Source organism: Lissotriton helveticus, chromosome 1_1 (assembly GCF_964261635.1).
Source record: "Lissotriton helveticus chromosome 1_1, aLisHel1.1, whole genome shotgun sequence".
Taxonomy (NCBI): domain Eukaryota; kingdom Metazoa; phylum Chordata; class Amphibia; order Caudata; family Salamandridae; genus Lissotriton; species Lissotriton helveticus.
Window position 1 is genome coordinate 911,608,736 of NC_136057.1, and position 20,520 is coordinate 911,629,255.

The 20,520-nt window shown below is 41.2% G+C and overlaps 1 protein-coding gene across 5 annotated transcripts in view; it reads left to right on the forward strand.

Moving 5' to 3' along the window:
* Positions 1-19,864, forward strand: part of RASSF3 (Ras association domain family member 3) — a 617,435-nt gene extending 597,571 nt beyond the window's left edge. For all 5 annotated transcript variants that reach the window (XM_078676160.1, XM_078676171.1, XM_078676182.1 and 2 more), the window contains 2 exons: positions 6,748-6,863; positions 16,680-19,864. In XM_078676160.1, coding sequence (XP_078532286.1) covers positions 6,748-6,863; positions 16,680-16,829 — 266 coding nt within the window. In that variant the 3' untranslated portion in view covers positions 16,830-19,864. The remainder of the gene's footprint in view (positions 1-6,747; positions 6,864-16,679) is intronic.
* The last annotated feature ends 656 nt before the right edge of the window (positions 19,865-20,520 follow it).

Consider the following 20,520-nt stretch of genomic DNA (forward strand, 5'->3'; position numbering starts at 1 on the left):
TGGGCAAGATGTTTAGCTGTGGCATATGCAAAATTCCCATTTTTGACAGCTCGTATATGTTCAAGGATGCGCTTTTTCACCATGCATGTTGTGCTGCCAATGTATCGCATCCCACAGTTGCACTCTATTACATAAACCACAAATTGTGATGTGCATGTAATGTCTTGTTCGATGTTTATGACATTGCCATCTGGATCTTAAATGCTTTTTACATTTTTTCCGATCTTACATGCCTTGCACGTATATATAGTGAGAGTAAAGAGGGACTCACTAACCGTGACAAAGGCCGTGAGGCTGAAACGCGTTGGTTGAGGTGATGTGTGGTATGAATAAATAATACCATTGAGTAACTTAATCTGGAGTGCCGCGTCGTTAGTGAGAAAAAATAAAATATATATAATGAATTCAAGTGAGGTAGTAGTGGTCCCAAAATGGGAAAATACCGCACTTCAAAATTGAAACGTTCAATATGATCACATTTTGTGTAAATCCATATTGTACCAAATTAGTCAGGTTGAGGTGCTCCCCGCTCAAAACACCCACTACTAAAAGGTGCTAATTACACATTAGAAAACTGATTTGTATGCATACATACCAGATTAGAGCTTCGTTCGGCAGTCTCTATCCAGAATATAGTGGATACATGTAACCATCACAAATTATATCTTGAACTTAATTTTTTAGAAGTAGTTCCAAGCAGATCAATGATATCCTTTCTCAATGTATTAATAGTCACAAGAGTCCGTGAATTCAGTGTTCAAATTGTTAGTTTATTCTTTTGGTATTCCCAGCATGGATTTAGCCAACTCGTGTTTCATCTAAACATAGACTTTTTCAAGGCTGGAAAAATAAATACCATACATGTTTGTTGATCATACAAAAATATACATACAAAGCAAGTTAAACAATGTTGGTGAGATTATAACTTTATTTTCGCTTAGTGTTATAGCCATTGCTAGGCCATAACGTGAGATGTGAAGAAAAAGATTGGAGAAAACGCAAGTACTATTTGAATTGGAGTTCAAACTGAAAAGAGAAAGATCCGTAGTTTCCACACTCTTTCAGCGAAAGAGTTGATGTGAAGAAAAAAGGATAGCAATAATATTCCCATTTTACCAACACCAAGAAATAGATCAGGCCTGGTTTCACCACTGATTGCAACTCTTTTGCTGCAAAAGTGTGGAAACTACGGACCTTTCTCTTATCTGTTTGAACTCTAATTCAAATAGTACTTGTGTTTTCTCCTCTCTTTTTCTTCGAATCTCATGTTATGGCCTAGCAGTCGGTTTACTGTACAACAAACATCCATTTCTACTCGTGAAGCCTCAAAAAAACTACATTGACATCAAAGAAGGACCTCGACATAGGCTAAATGACGCGGCCATCTTACATCATGTTTTGTAGAATACAAAATTGCTTAAAAAGCCATTTAGTAAAGTGCTGTGTGCATTAAACAAAAGCAAACAATATTTACAAGTCGGGATAACAACTTAAATATAACATTGGTCATTTCAGAAGGCTTACTATATTACTTCATAACCTTGAATTTACATATTTCTTGAAGACCAATCAGTATCAGTAAATTTTGATGCTTTCTCGCTCACTGAATAATATGTTGTATTGCCCCCCTATGTTACCATCTAGCCCTGAATGGGCTGGTGTCTCAGTATCGTTCTGATAATTTTAGCAGTAATACAACCTCATAATAGGATTCAACTAAATATGGAGCAGTCACCCAGTTGCTAAACATTTTCAGTAATTGCTCCCTGAGAGTACTTGATGTCATGTACCACATTATTCTACAGTTTTTATAGATGTACCCACATTTCTTCATCGTTGTTTAACCGTATGGGGGCCTTGGTCTGGAGATCGATGATGTATTTCAATTCAAAAATTCTGAGCGCTTTGACTGTCTCCTCCCCTTTCCCTCTGATCTACCTGGTCTAGGCAGTAGAAGCTCAATAGATCCCTATTGCTCTGATGGTGTTGGGCAAAGTGGCGTGCTACAGGATAAGTTTTATCTTTGTTAGTTATAGCACGCATGTGCTTAAGTATTCGCTTCTTTGCAGGGTGAATAGTACTACCGATATAGTGCTTGGCACATGGGCATTCCAAGCTGTATATCGTGTACTCTGAATTACAATTCAGAAATCTTCTGATCTCTCTAGTGGGTTTCACATCATCAGGTCTTCCTTGATAATTCAGTACCTTTTTGCTGTATTTGCAGGCCTTACAGCGAAGACACAGGTAGAACCCCTTTACAGTTAGTGCCTTGTGGGACTGTGGCAGAGTGGATAAGTGGCTATGTACTAGATGGTCCCCAAGGGATTGGCAGCGTCTGTAGGTTATTATGGATGTTCTGGGAGGTGTTTTCTGAAAACATCTGTTTTCAAGATGTGCCAGTTTTTGTTAAAGATATGCACCATCTCTTCTGATTTGATGCTAAAATCTGTTATCATTCTGGCAGGTTCCTCTCTCTTAGTTATGGGTTTAACCACCAGAAGATCTTTTCTGTCAAATATATATATATATATTTCCAAAGTTAAAAGCGAAGTTATGTTTCCGAATCAAACTCTCGAAACCAATGAATTTTACCTGTCATGTTTATGAACACACACACCCATGACATAACTCCAGCTCGCTGCCATGTTCTACTCCTGTTAATAGTTTTTGCATATCCGTGGCATTGAACAAATAGGTGTTTTGTCCATAGCAGATGACGACTGAGCCAAGAATGCTCTACAGCATGCTTGGGCCAGCAGCAGACTTTCAAGCAATGGAAGAAAGTGCTTCTCTTGCGGTGATCGTGTGCAGAGTCAAACGGTGCTAGAATGGTAGTTGCCTACATTCGAGACTAAGGCCAGCATTCGGACCGAAATGTGGTACCCTGTGCCCTTGTTGCCATTCAATGAAGCTTGAACTGCCACCTTTATGGCGGCCTGATCCAAGCCTCGCTCCGCTCCACCAGTGAGTTGCCTGACTACCAAGCAGCATAGACTTGCCCCAGGTAATCTGTCTTTCCTGACCCAGCATCCTAGTGTAGAGGACCTTGTAGTCCAGGTCTGTACAAGCAGAGTCGATCTAAATTTCTTTCCCACTGGATAGAATCAAAATAGACACTATTAGTAAGTTTATTTTCACTGACTAGCCTTCCTCTAAGCCCCAGAATGGTGAACGGAGAGCAGACCTATGGCTTGGTTAGTAGGATTACTTGTCTACCAATTTCACCAGATGTATTAAAAATGTTGAGCCTATTCGAGGATCTCTGCCTGTCAGGATAGGCAGTCCTCGCTACCTATTCAGCCCTTTCGCGGCTCCAGGGGTGGGGTGGCGGAAGGGGAAGAGATCACCAACAGCAGTCCTCATCACCCGGTGCCACTGCTGCTAAGCCCCTTATATTTCCCCTCAGTCAGAGTTCTGCAGATTGTTTGCCGAAGTAATGCCCTCCTCCTTTTTATTAACCCCGCTTCCCATCCCTCCAGTTTTTGCTCTGACTTCCACAAATTGTGATGCGATTTTGTCCCAAGAAGTGATGATGTTACTTGTCAGAAGGAGCGATCATAATCCGGCGAAGAGAGACCTTGGATTGCTATACTAGGAACTCCTGGTTTCCAAGAAAGATCGGGGTCTCAGACCTATTTTGATATTGGTCTTGAACTCATTCCTCAGAAATTAGTTCGTATGATGCTAGCTCAATTTGTGTTGGCCTTTGAACCTGTCAACTGAATGGGGTTCCCAGATGTGTGGGACATTTTACTTTCATGTGCTGCTTCTGCAGACTCCCAGAAAGTATTTCTACTTGTAGTAGTCGGCCAACTTGGATATTACTCTGGTCTTGTCAGTGATGGCAGCCCATCTTCGGGATACACTTATTTCTGAACCTCAATGGCGGGCTAGTCTAGGGCCACCTGTAGACTATGTTGTTACTGTCTACTCGGAGTTTTCCATCAACTAGGCCAAGTCCCATATTTGACCTGCTCCGAGGCTTCCCTTTATCGGGCCATGGTAGATATTCTTGTATTAAGGCATTCCACTGCTGCAGAGAGTCCAGTACATTCGGGCTATGATCCAGATTCCTTCGAGTGAGAAGTACTGTCCCAACATTCATGGTTCTGAGGCTACTGGTCTCCAAGCATCTTGTATCTTTTTGTTGCTCCATCCTTTCTGGCGCATGCAGGCTCTTTAATGGAATCTTTGTCTGCAGGGGTGTACATACCAGAAATTTAGAAGCGGAGTCCACATGCTGGGATCTTTCTCCATTCAAACTATCAGTTTGGTATATTATTTTATACTCTGTCACATTAGTGCTTGATGCACCAGATGTCACCGACATCCTGTTCTAGTTTCCAAATGCTGTTTTATTTCCTTCCTTTTTAAATGAATGCTGCATCCCAACATTAAACGCTTTAGAAACAGCTGATTCAACACACAACCCTAATTAGGATTAAAACAAATTACAAGTCAGCCCAGTCGAAGATTCAAATTTATAATTTCATAAGATGGTGTATATAATTAGACATACTTATAAAACATAGACCTTCACTTGCTACACACCTTTTAAAGATTAGTTCCCAAGCCCTAGTAATATTTTACCAGAGAATAACAAACAGAACCCCCCTTCTCTTTTATGGTGAGTTAAGTAACTGCATATTTTCTTTCTGTAAACAGTACTACCCATACAGGAGCTGCAAGGCAGATGCTCTGTTCGGTCAGACCATATTCAAAACACTGGACTTGAGTAGATCCATGATTTCAGAGCCTGCCGACTTCCGACGACTGTTCCCTGCATTATAGTCTTTACGCACATTTTTAAAGAAAAAGTGACTAGTATCCTGGGCTCTTATTAGCATCCCTCCATGTGTACATAGTTTTTATTTGCAGTCGTAGCATCTTGACAAACTGAATATTTCCATCAATATAGTAGAAATAAACTGGTTTCCTGTTACATAAACCCAATGGGGCCGGGGGTCATTGAGTTTTAATTGTGTGTATGATGTGTATTTGTCTCTGTGATTTTGTTGTGGAGTCTGGTATCGAAAGTGATGGAGAGTTCAGTGTGGTCCAGCAGATTTGTAGCATGATGCTTAGTTTAGCGCTTCTACAAAATATGGAAATAATTATCCCTGAAGAGGGCCTGCCCGACGTTCGCAGTTTGAAGCATGAGGGTACAAAGTGCATTGGTGAGAATTGGGGTTTCGAGGTTGTCAGTAAAAGCTGGGGTGCTGTCTGCCAAGCTGGCAGAAATGTATGCACTGACATTGTGGGCCTCGAAGGGAAATGAGCTGTTTACAAAGGTTGAGAAGGTCTTCTCTTTGAGCACAGCAGGCCTGCTTTGTGGTTGTACTTTTAGGATGTATTGGACAGAGGGAAGGCTGAAAAGGGTGATTTCTGCATGTTGATGACTTGATTCAGAGGTTGAATAAGTTCAGCAAAAGGATGTTCCATCAGTCCAGTCTGCCGGTGTAAGGGAGTTGACCAGGATCTTGGAGGAGTGGAATGGTAGATGCAGTCGGATCCTTTGGACATGGAAGAATTGGAAGTGGATGTCATGGAGCCAAGCAGTTTATTTGCATGTGGGTCTCAAATGCTCCTGGCTGAAAGATAGGTGATGGCTTGTGGGCAAGGGGTGGGAAAGGAAGCGATGCTGTCATCTGGGGCAGGCAGTTTCATTACTCAGCAGTGGTTATTAAGGTACCGAAGTTGAGGCATCCTGGATGTGAATGGAAGTATGTGCAAACTGCACGGATTCGGATTCTTTAAGTGCTTACTAATATAGTTGCAATCCGTTCTGGGTGCATAATTAAGTAACAAATCTTCTTGAAAGGCTTATTGACTGAGTCCTATGGTGGGCTGCGTCTACATTCAGCCCCAGTGCTATTGGTTTGGATGGGGAAATATGGTAGTTGAAGCAGCGCCTTAGGGAGGCTGCACCAATCATGGTGATGACCAAGGTTGACTGCTAGCTTGCAACACAGATGACCTTCATCGCTTCATGTCAGTGGTCAACTTCCCTCCACAGGATCCTTGTATCACTTTGCTTATTTTTCTCATTCATTGTTCACGGGTTACTCCACGATGGCCTAGTAGGCAATGTTTGGTGGGTGGGAAAAGCTTGTGCTAACGGAGAGCAAGGGCTGTCTGGTTGGCTTGCCTGCTCAGCCTTCACCCTTCGGATGCCTGTCCAGCCGTGTGTTCTGCAGAAGACGCGGACTCCAGCTGCTAAAATGGGATAAGATTTCTTCTGCAGACAAGGATAGGAAGATGACTGACCGGTGGGAGAGCGGGAGTGGACCAGCACATCAGTTTTTTTTCCTTCAGCTGCTGATGTAAGGGAGTATGTTATGTGAAGTACTCTAGTTTGTGTGAATTTCCTATCTTTCCACGCTATGCTTGTCTGTTTTCGGCATCACGCTTGACCATTGATGTTACCTCCACACTATAACCATTTAACTCTAGACTTGGTGAATCTTTTGCCTGAAAGTGTTGTCTGTGCACCGCATTTCAAGGACAAAAAAGCCAGAATTGAACTAGAAAATATGTTTACCATAATGATTTGCTACTCCCATACCGTGAGATTTGGGCTATTTCACCTAGTAGCCCTGATGCCCCAGTGACTTTTAGTGAAGAAAGTTTCTAATTTCACTATATGTTGTGTTTAGTGATAAGATATCCAACGCAACCCTCTGCTCTTTATTGTTAGTTTGTAGGCATGCCATGTTACTTATTTTTGTTCTTTTTCCCTTGTAGTTTGCATGTGCCAGCTTTCAGACCGAGAACAGCCTCTCTACCTACGTTTGGTGGCCGGTCCTAAACCAGAAGCGCTCAGTTTTGTGCTGCGGGAACATGAGACCGGCGATGTCACGGTAAATTTTCTATATAACATTCTATGCTCATTATATATACTCAAGCCACCTTATTGTAAAGAAGCTGTATTGCAGCATGCATATGCAATCAAACCAATGTGGGCAATTTGACAGTTTACCTTTATCATTCGAGTTGCACCTCCTCAAAGGTGTTTCAAATTCATACCTGATTATGAACTTCGCCTCACGATGTGTTGTTTCAGTGAGGCACACCCCTGGGCACGTTTCGCTTACATCTTTGTGCATCATTGACAAACGATGTCAGAACATGGAGCCATATTTAAGCGACACCTACTCCAGGTCGCCAGCTTTAGTCTCCTCTTGCCTCCTGGACTAGTACTTCCTTGCCCTGTCAATTGCTCCTTGGCATCCATCTGTGGGTTGATCTTTGTGTCACTTTCCTCTTCCTTAGCATGGTGGACACCATGACCTGACAGCCTTCCAATCATGCCCCTCAGGAAGCGCCTAGGACATTACACTTACAAAAGAATTGTGCTCGAGTGTTTTGTTGCAGAGGAGTCTGAAGAATGGAGCAAAACACTCTTTTAATAGTGTCAGGAGTTGGAACTCATTTCTTCACACATCTGTGGCACATTAAACAAACTTTGCTGCTAACCATTCCCCACGGTAACCCCTGTTTATGCATCTTCCAACACTGCCTTCAGTGTTTGACCAGCTTACATGAGCGGTGTGTGTGGATCCTCTGTGCCATCCAGCATGTTAGCACCTGAAGCAATCAACAAGAAAGGCAGGAGGAAAAGGATGTGTGATGAGTAAGGAAGGACTGAAATGGAAGGTAAGCGAATGTGGTTTGAGAGTGAACACATGATTGTAGGAAGGGAGAGGACAGTATACCTCTTTGGTGTCTCAGGCTACGTCCTTCCACCGCATAGAAACTTTTTCTTTACTTTTTGCACTTATCCACAGGATGAAAAGTGGTCCAAAACATTACATATTTGCCTGTTGACAAGATTTTGTATTTGTGGCCTGTCAACAGTGCATAACCTTTCGAAGCACATGTTCATTTCTTCTGTTTGGATATTTAGTATTTGTTTATTGAATACTTTTTCATTGTTTTTGCAAAACACATAAGTGCAAGCAACCAACATACTGGGGTCTTGTCACGGATATATAGTATTTTATTGTTAAAGCAGAAGCTTTACTTAAAAGGAACATTTTGTCTTGCATATTTTGATGTGTAATTACTCAACAGTTGAATGATAATTGGATTTAAGCGACTTTTCCAGCTGTTACAGAACACACCTTCCCCTTCAAACCTTCTGTTTGCGCCGCGCTCTAGATGCATTGTGTCATGTATTTAAAGTTCTGCCCTGTAATTAATGCTATAAGCTGATTACTTAAAGTGGAAAAGAGACTTAACCATCTGTCTGAAGGCTGCAAACCCTGCGATTCGCCACAGTCGGAGAGAGCACAGGATGCTGCACTGTCTGTGGGCGTTGCCTTACCTCCTAAGATGAAGTGCTGCTTAACAACTTTTTTAGCAAAGAATATGTTCTCTGACCATTTAAGATGTTTTATTTTTTGGGATTTCTTGACAGAGTATTGAGCAGCACGCCTTACTATCCATCACATTTGCGAATGTGGTGTTAAATTAATTTACATGATAAATTATGTTGAAAAATTAGTTTTCTGTATATCAGCCTCTTGATTGGGGACAAGCGAAAAGAAACTGGTATAACAAAGTACGAGAAAGGATCATTGTGGTGAGAGCTTACAAGTAGGCTAGGTGTACTAACACTTTCCTAGTTTAGGAAACTTTCTTGGCAAGGGCCGTGACAACAAAAGAAGTCTACTTCTGTGAATGTTGTGTGGTTATCAGAAGGCAAGACTGGACATGCATCTTCCGGCTTTTATCATGGAGCACAGATATAAGTTGCACCCTCCTCCAGAGAGAGGAACGAAACCGGAGATTAGGTATCCCATGGCAGCAACAATGTCTGGGGTTAAATATCAGTCAGTGATAGATACTGTTAGCCTTAATTTAGTGCAGTGGCTTTTAAAATTCAACACATTTACTTTTTTTCCCTTTATCTGATAGAGACTTTTAACTGCAGATTCCTCACCTTAGACTATTCCCTAGGTGTCAAACTGGATCCGGAAAATCTTCAACAGTATCGCTGTGCGGTGATAGGTGGCATCTGCTAAGGACATGTCCTCTGCGAAACCCTCAAGTTTCAGCCCTTGTGGGGAGTGTACCCATCAAATGTCAGTGTCTGATTCCCTCTTGGTTTGTCACTGGTGCCTGTAGTTGGGGCATCATGACCCCAAGTTTGTGTCGTGTGCAAGTCGATGCACTAGAAGGCGATTCTTGAGTGGGCGATGAAGCTCCTGGCAACAATGTTATAAAAACAGCACAGGAGTAACTTGTAGGAGCGGGGTGTAGAATGTTAAGAACAACAATACCTAATTAGATGTCATTTAGCAACATATAATTTTTTTTTACCAATACCCGGTAGGTGTATTGTATGATGCCCAAATGGGTCAACAAATGGAAAACAATGTAGGATATGACCATGAATGCAGAAATCTCAAAAAGAAAATGTATTGACATTATTTGTAGTCAAATGTAGTGAATCTCATAATAAAATCACTGCAATAGGTGTTCTGTGAAATGTTAACACAGTGCTCAGAACGTTCGTGCAAAAAGCAGTACAAGAGATAAAAGGTGATCACAAATAAAAAGTGGGCGGAGAGACCCAATTGAAGTTTACACGTTCTAATTTGAAGTAAAATCAAAGGAAAAACAATGAAATCCCGTCCCAAAGGGGTCAGTTAATTATCTCCCTTAACCGGAGAGTGTTAACTGCTTTCCATCCCTCATAACAATGAAGGGTCATCATCAGGACAACAAAAACTGAAGATAAAGCACATCCAATTCAGGATTCTTAGTATCACTATAAAGGTACGTATGACTTCAAAGGGGCCGAAAAGGATCCTCAAAGTGAAGTATTGTGTGGCTGAAAAAGCCTTGAGGTCTGCTAATCAATCAAAGCTGGTTCGAAAGTAACATGTGGTGCCTAAAAATCATCCGCTCAGAAGGGGAAACTCTGGGAACTGGAAATTGGAATTGCTTCAGGAAAGTCCGACGGGAAAGGGAGGAAAGACTTGCCCCACACAGTTAGATCGATCACAACTGATTCAGAAGTGACACTTCGTGCCCAAAAATCATCTATTCAGGAGAACCTAGACAGAGCCAGGAAAATGAAAACGCTCAAGCAAAGTTAGCCGTGGTGGGTAGGAAAACCTTTCCCCACACAGTTGGATCAAAGACTTGTGCGTTGATTAGTGTATAAAACAAGTTGTTCATTTGTTCTATGACTTCTTTTATGGGGGATCTGCGGTTAGAAGTATCAATCAGGTGGACAAGTTATTTACCTCTGGTAACGCCATATTGGGTAGAGACTGTCTAACCACAGATTCCCTGCTGTGTGACCTGGACTCTTCCCCAAAAAGATCTTGCTAGATTCTGCACAGATACATTGTTTCTGCACCAAAACTCGAAGCCCTGTTAAAACCAGTCACGAAAGAAACTGATGTCAGTACATCGGGTGGCACTTATAAAGGAACTGCAATGTCACTGTGACGGACGGACGGAGTCAAAGTGAAGCTGATAGACGCCTCCTACCTGTGAGCAGACTGCTCATGATTTTTCGGAATAAGTCTGGGGAATATTCTAGGGTGAGGAATATGATGTTAGTATCTACCATTTAAGGCGTAACTGAAGGTAAGAAACTTTCCTGTACTGTTGACTGATAATACAGAGCTCTCAAGGTCATTGAATGATCCTAATTGCAGCCAATTAAAGAGGTTTGCTTTGGAACAGCCTTGGTTACTGACCTCTCTGTTTTGGGTTGACTGCAGGGCAGACAATCCTAGGGTAGATGGCGTGCCCGCAGCAGAAACTGATGGATGCTCTTCTGTATGGAAGAGTCTGCTGGTAATATTCCTTAAAGCTGCACCCCTAGTCGCGAAGATGGAGTATCCACAAGCTTCCCATCAGGTCTGCCAAAGGGTTTCATAACCGGTTCAAAGATTTTGTAAGGAATAGAGACCTTTATTATCCAGAGCTCGTGGACACCCTCTATCCAAGTACATCGTTTAAGAGGTTTTAAAAGCATTATCTTTTTTGTTAGGTCTAGCCAATCTAGAACAAATCACTTCTAAGTAGAAAAGAGCAAAAGAAATAGTTGGAAAGTGAAGAACCCCAGCCACTTGCTCAGTCTTCTCCGGCCTTGCATAGAGACATCTGGGGTGGGTAGAGAGGGGGTAATCTATAACCGTTCCAGATGCCACCTACAAATGAGTATGGAAAGCACGGTCACTTGTATTAGGAAGGTGAGCTCGTCTTGTCAACTGACAAGCTTGATGATGCTGGTATGAGGGAGCCGTTCTCATTTACAAATCTCTGCCCCTCTAGTTAGGTTAGAAAATATCACCTGTGTGTGTGGCCAGGAAGAGTTTTACTTCAATTTCCAACCATGAAGTGTTTCTGGTTGGGGCCGGAGGAAAGCATCTCAAATTGGATTAGCAATTTATTTCTGCAGGTTGTGACCAGACTTGTGGTATTATGTTTGCCTGCATGACTGACCGATTGTTTTATCATAGGTTCGGCTGTAATTTGCACGCAATTAATCAAATCTTCATGTGCAGGAGTTGAAGGAGACCTTTAAAAACGGGTATACTGGATTACACTGCAAACTGGTGTAGGCTTATGGGTCACTCTTGGATTCGGGTGTGTGCAATGGGGTTAGCATGGTGGTTGTGGGGACTACTTGAAGAAGTTTTTCTTGGGCTCATTCTGGGGTTGGAAAAAAAAGCTAGTCCGTTCTGCAGCAGGATATGATACCACATACTAGAGGAGTGATGGGGGTAGATACGTCTTGGGTTCTGGTGTTGTGGCCATTGCAGAGTTTGGGAGGTTTTCAGCAAGGGATGATTTTCTTTGTACCATCACTGCCGTGTAAATTATGCAGATGCACGTTTATAAGATTCATGCTTGCAAGGGGAACCAGTGAAGTGAGAGCAGGGCTTGTACTGTCTTTTAACAAGGCATGCAACTTCTGCAATATTCGTTTGACAGCCCAATGGGCTGCCTATGTTGGCCTGTTGGCTACTGCCACATCTAGATGGGTAGGCCAATACCACTGCATGATATTTTTTTGAGTAAACCAGGTTTAACCTCACAAAGCAGTATCCGCTTTAACTATGTGGTCTGTGTGTGTGCGTTTTCTTTTTTTTTTTTAATGTGTACAGAAGTCTGGATTTGGCGGTTTTCCGCATGGGAGTCATTGTAGAGGTTCATTGCAAATTGTTTTAATTGCTGTTAATTTAGTTGGAAAGATGATATTTCCCTTTTTACTGTATACTCTTTTGTTGTCAATTTTATTTATGTAGTGTTAGGGTGCAGAGGTGAGACATGGCAAAAAAAAACAGGTTGTAATATTTGCAAAGAATTCCGGCCAATTTCCAGAAAATGTTAATAGAGATTAAGGAAATGATGTATGTGACTCTGAATTTTCCTCAGAGATGGCAGATGATGGAAAGGTAGAGTTCTATAACTTTATTGTATACGATTATTAAAAATCGTTACAAACGAGTGCAATTAAAAATCTAAAAATCGGGTACTTGATCAACAATCGGCCATCATTTCATCATGTATGACAACTAAACCGCTTGAAAAACAAACATTAATACTTATTGAGGCAGTAAAACTATAGTCTCTTAAAATACATAATCAAGGACTAAAATAAGAGAATTGAACTAGACTCAATTTTATGAATGCTTTATAGTTAACTATATGGTTTAAAGTAAGGCTGCTGCTAGATGCCCTTCGCAAGTTTCTTATCCACTAGCATCAAAAATTTTGTAAAAGTGATATTAAGGTGCAAATTGTTGAGGTTGAAGCATGCAATGACTTTCTGTCTACAGGAGCGGATGCCATGTTCATTGAACAATTTCCAAAATAAGGATCACCATTCAATTAGTATACGAGAACAAATACAGGTGATATGGGTGGTTGTCTCAGTTGCCGAATGACATATCCTACAGACCCCACTATACTTGGATTTATGCAATGATGGAACCAGGTCGAATGTTGGCATGCCTTTGAATCAAAAGTGTCTCCAGTATTTAAAAAAAAATGTTTAAAAAAATTATAGCATGATCCCCAGTTAGGCAACCTCATGTCTCATCGAAGCATGTGAACATTTATATAAACGTTCCTGTATTCTGGACAGCCGTTGCGTAACTTTAACTAATTTCTTTAATTCTTGAAATGAAACGGGCAGAGCCCCCAAGTTTCTTAGTTGTAACCAATCTAAAGCAGCATCCAGATATTTCCCAAAAGTTGTTGTACTATTCTTGCTCTTAATTTCCGTCCAAATTGCATAGTCCAGAAAAATTAAGTTCAGCAGCCTTTAACTTAAAACACACTTTTAAAAAACGCCTCTATACCAGCAACAGACTGGCCTTTTGACACCAAATTTCAAATGGATTTGGACAGATAAAGCATTTTTTGGGAGATGAAAAACGTTCCTATAAGTGTGTGTAATGATCGTGTACATAACATGTGACTTTTCCGCAAAAAACTTTGCAACTGTAGATTAAGACAAGTAACATTCATAGGTTCCAGCGTTCTACCTCTCAGAGACCTTTTAACCCCTTGCGTGTGGTGTTAATTCTCCCTCTGTGCGGGTGAATTAACGAGTGGGCGGGATTCGGACGCCCCCCGGCCGTCGTGTGCACACACCCACCGTGATTCGTGAGCACCGAAGGGGTTAATAGTAAGAGACAGCCAAAGGGGCGTAAGCAATTGATTTAATAGCCTGTTTATGGGCTTGCATGTTATCAATGACGCCCAAGTATTTATATTCGGATGTTCTTTCAACTTGAGGGCCGTTAATATACCACTTGCCTTCTTTCTTCACCTGCTTATCAACAATGAGTATTTTTGTTTTTTTCCCACTTGATTTCAATTTTGTTTGTTGTTGAGAACTAGTCAAATTTCACTAGGAGCCTTTGCAACCCAACCCTGGTCTTGCTGAGTAGTAAAACCTCATCGGCATATAATAGGCAGGATAGCGGATGCCCTCCCAGCCTTAAAGGATGGCCAGGCGCCTTGTCCAATTCAGTTGGTAAATCAGCAATATATGAATTATACAAGAGTAGTGCCAAAATGCAACCCTGCTTCAGACCAGCCTCTGTATTTTTCTTGCTGTTATTCGTAAGGGAAGTGTCTGTTACTCCGTATCCAAGCAAACATTATTCCAGCAGCAATTCTTTGAATAGACTCCTAGAAAAGACGCGTCCCCCAGTATCGTCTGCACATCCCACCTCCACGTAGTATGCCTTGGGAGTTTGGCTCAGAGTTCGCGTCTGTGCTGAACCGTATTCTGCTTTACTCTGTTTCTGATGAGCTCTGCCCCTCTTACTGTAAGCCTCTCTCACGTACTGCAAGGGAGTAGGAGAGGGGGGCATTATCTTTTAATGGGGTAACCCAGTAAATCTCAGGACCTGGGTAACGTTTAGAACAAGCAGAGGGTCCTGTCGGGTATGATAGGATAAGGGAGCAGCAAACTATTTGACTCGAGTAATAGATGCATCAATTTTGCTACCATAGCTACACGTTAAATTATTTTCTGTATGGAATCCAGATAGGAATTATTTTGCTACTTTTGCCCCAGAATTGGCAAAGCCAGTAGGTCCTTATCTGCGCATGCAGTGCATTTGAACAGCATGTTTTAAAATTTAGAGAGAGACCCCTTTGCACACCAGGGGAGTAGGGTACTTGTACAGTAAACAGAAAAACTTTCCCTTGGTGGACACACTATAATTACATACACCCTATACTCATAGAAAAATTCACATATGGACACTGTGCCCTACACACTGTAGTATACCCACACGCAGATTGTACCATTCAAAAATCTTTTATTCTTTTTATAAAAAAGACCAAAAGGTCTTGTTCGCAGATTATAACTTTAAAAACAGCACAAATCGTGCCCACATTTAACAATTCACAATTTCATCAGTACAATTATACACACAGAAAATGGTTAAAAATACATTGTTTTACCATACATTATTCATCAGCACAAATATCTGAAACAAAGAATAACATTCACAAGAAGGGGGAGAGACATACAAAGACGTAGTAATTAGTCATTCAATATTGCACATCTGAGAACCTAACAATCACAAAATCTAACCCTGGTCCCTTTTTAATTTTGTCTACAGGATAGATTTCTTCTCTTGATTGCGCAGGGGTAGCGTTGACGCGTTTCGATGGCTATTCCAGATGTACTGCGATCTTTATCAAGACTAGATGATCAGTCTCTCCTAATTTCTGGGCACTGGTTGGTTGCCACTGACAGGATTGTTCCTGGTTACATTAAGGCTTTATTATCATCAGGAGATCGCTCAAGAATTCACTTTTCAGAAGATAGAACCTCCGATGTAATGCATTCCTTTGGACAGTTAAAACCTCTCATTGGGTCCGCCCTTTGTCTTCGCCCTCTGTAATGTCCGATTTTTGCCTTATCTGGATACAGTTGCTCTTTAGGGTCTATGCTGACGGACTGTTTCTTTTCTTCTTGTGATTACATCTGGATCCCAATACCAATCCAGTGCTAGTTACGTGTTTCGCTGGTATAATTTGATTCACGGGGTGGGTAAACTTTGAAGCTTGTTGGGCGTCACACTATCGGTGTTCGCCTCGGTCAAATTGTTCCACTCCCGATGGCCTCTCGTTGCGGACCTTCCTGTTGCAGTTTCACCAATCAGAAACGAAAAGGAACAGCATGCCTGTGTGTGTATGTTAACACAGTAAAGCAAGATCTTGACAATGCTTTTTTTTTTAACTGATTTGTTTTACATGGACGTGTGTAGTCCAAAAATAGAACGTCACTGGGAAGTCCTTGTACTTAAACATATGTTGCCTGGTCTTCTAGAACAGAAAGTATATGCAATGGATCCGGCCTCTCAAATCTCTACATTTGGAGGTTTTTGTAGCGCTGTCGGCTTCATTTGAATGCTCTGTCGGTGTTAAATGTGGTTGTTGGGCTTGATTTTACTATCCAAATGATTGCAGAAGTATGCAGCGCAGGATGAGTACTGTACACAAGTTTGGAGGACGTTGGATTCAGTGGCAGCCGCCACAACACGAAAATGGTTGGGGGAGTGAATGTTGGCGGAGGGGGTAGGAAAAAAATCAGCCTTGGAGCTCTCCCAGCAGTTTCTTGGAAGGCAGAGTCTGCTCAGCCAATCCTGGTGTTGCTCTGAGCGGCCTGCTCTGGCTGCTCTGCTGCTCAGACACTGCCTGTGAGCTTGCAGTATTTCTCCAACACAGTCTGGGTTGGAAAAATAGAAGTGCGCATGCATGTTTGGCTGTCCAAACATACATGTGCACTTCTCAGTGCCACCATCTGCCTGTCATGGCTCGCACGTCTAAATCGGTCAAAGAAAAATAAAATTATATTATTTCATTGTCATTTTATTTAGTGGGGCGACGCTCCTCCGCCATTATAGAGGATCCACCCCTGGTCAGATTAAATCATTAGGGCATTACCACATATTTGTAGGATGCCATTACTCTGAATGTTTCCCCACATTTTTCCCACCATGGCTTTGATGTTTGGTAGATGGAGCACTGGAAAAGGGTGCCAGGTGTGTGGGAGGGTTGTGTCTGTCTGCAGGTACTGCTTGAGAATTAACATTTAGGGAGTTGCACAGCTTTGCGATGTTGTTTTGCTATCCTGTGTACATGATTTTCTTTTCACACTTTTCTTTCTGTTTTAGTGGGAAGCCTTTAGTATGCCTGAGCTGAAGAACTTCCTGCGGATGCTGAATAAAGAAGAAGAAGAGCAGCTACACATCATAAAGAGACGATATTGTTCGTACAAAGAGAGGCTAGAAGAAGCCCTCAGCGGAGCTAGGAAACCAGGATAAAACTGAGGCTCGGAGACTACCAACTTGACTTGCTGCTCTTGTTTTGGTAGCCTATCTTCGGGCAAGGTGTAGCGGAACAAGCGGTGTTCCCATGCCTAGAGAACCACTTTACTGGCGATTCCCTGAATCCTGCACACTTGTACTGTAGATGGATTCCACAATCCTGCTGATGGCTTGTATCGGTTATCATCTTGTAGGGGGGGTCCTGAAAACCTCTTGAAAATTGATGGCGATGCAGTATTTTTGCGATGCTTGCTTGTAGCTTTTCAGGTGACCGAACCTGTGCAAGCTGTGAATCTGTTGCAGGCAGCAATCCAAGGTGTTGTAAAGTTCAAAATGCCTTTATTTTTTTAATCCTCTAAATTCCTCACTTTTAAGTGACGGCAGCCTTAAACCGAAGATATGAACACGATGCCGCTAAAACGAAGGCTCCCTGGTGGAAAATCAAGACAGGGTACCATTTTCGAAAGAAATAATACACCTTTAAGTCCTAACACACTAGGGTTTTGATGGTTTTAAAGCCTAGCTGTTATAGTGCTTGTGAAACTTGGAAATTGAGAAATTTATGAAGGGTTTGGCAACAAATGTTGAAGAAAAGGTACTGAGTATGTGAAAAGAACACTGGCTAGGAAATTGTGATTATGAAATTGATAGTTACGTAGGATGGGATTGTGACGGAGGAGAGGTTAATCTCCTTTTTTGGGTGGTGCAGGTGTTTCACGTCTTTTAAGACTAACATGTTTGCATTGATAAAGGGGTCGAAATCAGGCGGGTTGCATGAAGAAGTTCTAATTAATGTACGTGGAAGAGTTGTGAAACCTGATGATTGCAAAATCCATGAAGGGTTCAGCAGCAGACCGTGAAAGTGAAGAGTAAGTATAGAGAGAGGACTGTGGGATGGAGTACTGTTAGAGGAAGAGCTTTGTGTGTGGGACACAAAGGGAAGTGTGAAGATTGGCCTTTGAACGTGGCATTGACTGTACTAGAATGTGGACACTGGGATGTGAGGTGAAGGACTTTGGAATGCTTTTAATGTTATGGACGACAGGTGTCCCCATGCGATGGTATGTGAGAAATGCAGAATTTGCTTTACAGGAGCAGCAGTCAAACCGCATAAAATGTTGAGGCACACAAACTGGTTGGGTGGCTTGAATCAGTTTCGAGCTCTGCAGAGTGGCAAATGTTTCTAAAACAAGCTATCACTTTGTCAAGAATATGACTACATACAGTCAACTGGGTGCTCCTAACTGTAAAGTTGCAGTGTTGTTGAGAAAATGTTGTCTGTTCATTGTATAGTTGATTTTAATGGGGAGACACACTTTTTTCAAAAATACAATACTGCTTTATATTACAACAGTTGTGTTTTATGCCAGATTCACCAACTAAAACTTCTAATTCACATTCTTTTTAAACCTATTGTACACATTGCTCTTACTGCACTATCCTCCATTTTGGAAACTGCCCTCCGCATTTAAAACAGGAAATTGCAACAGACAGGAAGTGACATTCCGCTTAATTACAGTAGTAAAAATACAAAGTAAAGGGTTGCTTTCATTACCTTGGACCAACAAAAAAACACAATCTTAATTGACGTATTGTACTCCATGTTCTGATAATGTTTCTGGAATTAAAGGCAGTTCTTGGAGGATAACCTAGTTAAGAAAAATGCTTAACTAAATTAAAACTAATGTGTATGGAATTTGTTTTAATTTGTAAATCATACAGAAGTTGAATCATTAACGGTAAGGCATAACACTTTATTTTTTTGTATAAAATATACACTTCCTCTAATATTTCTAGATTACCCGTATTCACACCTCCTTTAAATATATTTACCAAAACGCACATCCAAACTATTCTGATAAAACACTACAGTTAAATAACTGGATGTTTTACTGTGGTTTAAAACCAAAGATCTCAGCGGATACTTGGGCGTGCGCGAGGCCACCCTTGACAGGTATTGTTGTCCTTTGGTGGCACCTAGTGGGCAGCACTGAAAACTACATTTTTTGTCGTAAAGTGAAAGGGGCAAGAAATGGATGTGTGCCTTGCAAGTTTCTTCCAAATGGAGAAATTCAGTCTCGTCTGAAACCAGTATTTGTGGACATGATACGAAGGTATGGTTTGCAACGCAAACCAGTCATTGTGACAATCATTTTTAATTTTAAGAAATTCACCAAATATGTAAGCTTGTGTTTTATTTTTGCATGCAAGAGAGTAAGTAGTGCATGCGCGAGGTTTCAACACAGTTGCTTAGAGCAGCCACTTTAATACATATTTCAGGGAATGATTGCTCTTTGATTTTGTGTTGCAGTTGTCGATTTTCCTACCAATTCTGCAGCATTTCTGTATGCTGCCTATTGTTTTCCAGTAAGTTTGTGCATTAGTAGCCCTGTTTCAAGAGTTCAGATTACATGTTTTATTTGTAACTTGAAATCTTTGCTGTTGGCCAGCTAGATAAACCTACCAGTAGAGAGCGAGTGCAATTTTTGATGTCGAACTGTGAATTTTTTTTTTTTACTTGAAGTATATTTTAAAGTAAGATATTAAACAAGCATATATTTCGCTTAAGCCAAAAACTGTCTTATGCACTACATGTTATGCTTTTTGTTGTTGCAGGGAAGGGGGTACATTTTACTGTATTTGCTTTTTATTTTTGTCCACTTAATTTATAATTGTAAGGTTGAAAGTAATCAGACACTGGGGATCATAGAAGCTTTTATTTTAAAACGTTGGAAAAGAGTGAAGATATAGAGCAGAGAACATGGTCTAGAAAAAGATGTGATATTCTATAAAGAGATGATCTGTTAAGCTTTGATGCAAAACGGTTTCTTGATATTTGATGGTACATGAAAGAGGTTCTGATGCTATGGGGTGTAATGGGGGTAATGCAGGGATATGTGTAAAAAGTGCAACTTAAAATTGTTATACTATTTATAATTTCAAAGGAAGTTCAAATTTATTTTTATAGGAAAGGTTTCCTTTAAAATTGTTATCAAATGGTGATTACATCATTAAAGTTGCATTTGACCTCATTTGTTGCGTGTGATCATGTTTGTTACAAATGTTGTAATGTGCACAAATAATTCCATATGTTTTGGGAGGTACCTTAAAGCCACGACGGTAAAGTTGGTGCCTGGGATGTGCATACAAAAATACTATCCATGTTGATCTTACATAGAGCATTACTGAAGGGACTATTCCATCTCAATGTCCTTGTTCTGGTAAAGGTTATTCATAAAACTGTAGCAGCATCTTTAATTAAAGCCCATCATTTGAATGCCGGCCATTTATCAGAAGGTGGTCTTGAAATATTTCTGATCTGGACTACATTTTTAACTGATCCATTTTTAACTGAAGGATTGCCTACTAGTAGATGAAACGTCTTCAAATAGAACGAGCATCCAATGGTTGGATCTGGTAAAAGCAATTAAGGAAGAAGCATAGTATGGACTGAGCTAAGAGACCAGGGAAATGACTGTATCCAGCTCCATGCTTTGTTCTGACCGAACTTTGCTCTGGCATTCAGTTTCAGACAGATGCAGGAAAGCAGAGCACATCCTCAGGTCATGAGCCCTTGAGGAAGCCAATCCCCTTTTCAGAAGATAGGAAATCACTGTATTGCTGAGAGTTCCCATGATTGTCTGCTAAGAACAGAGAAGACTCCGTGAATGAAGATTAATAGTCTGAT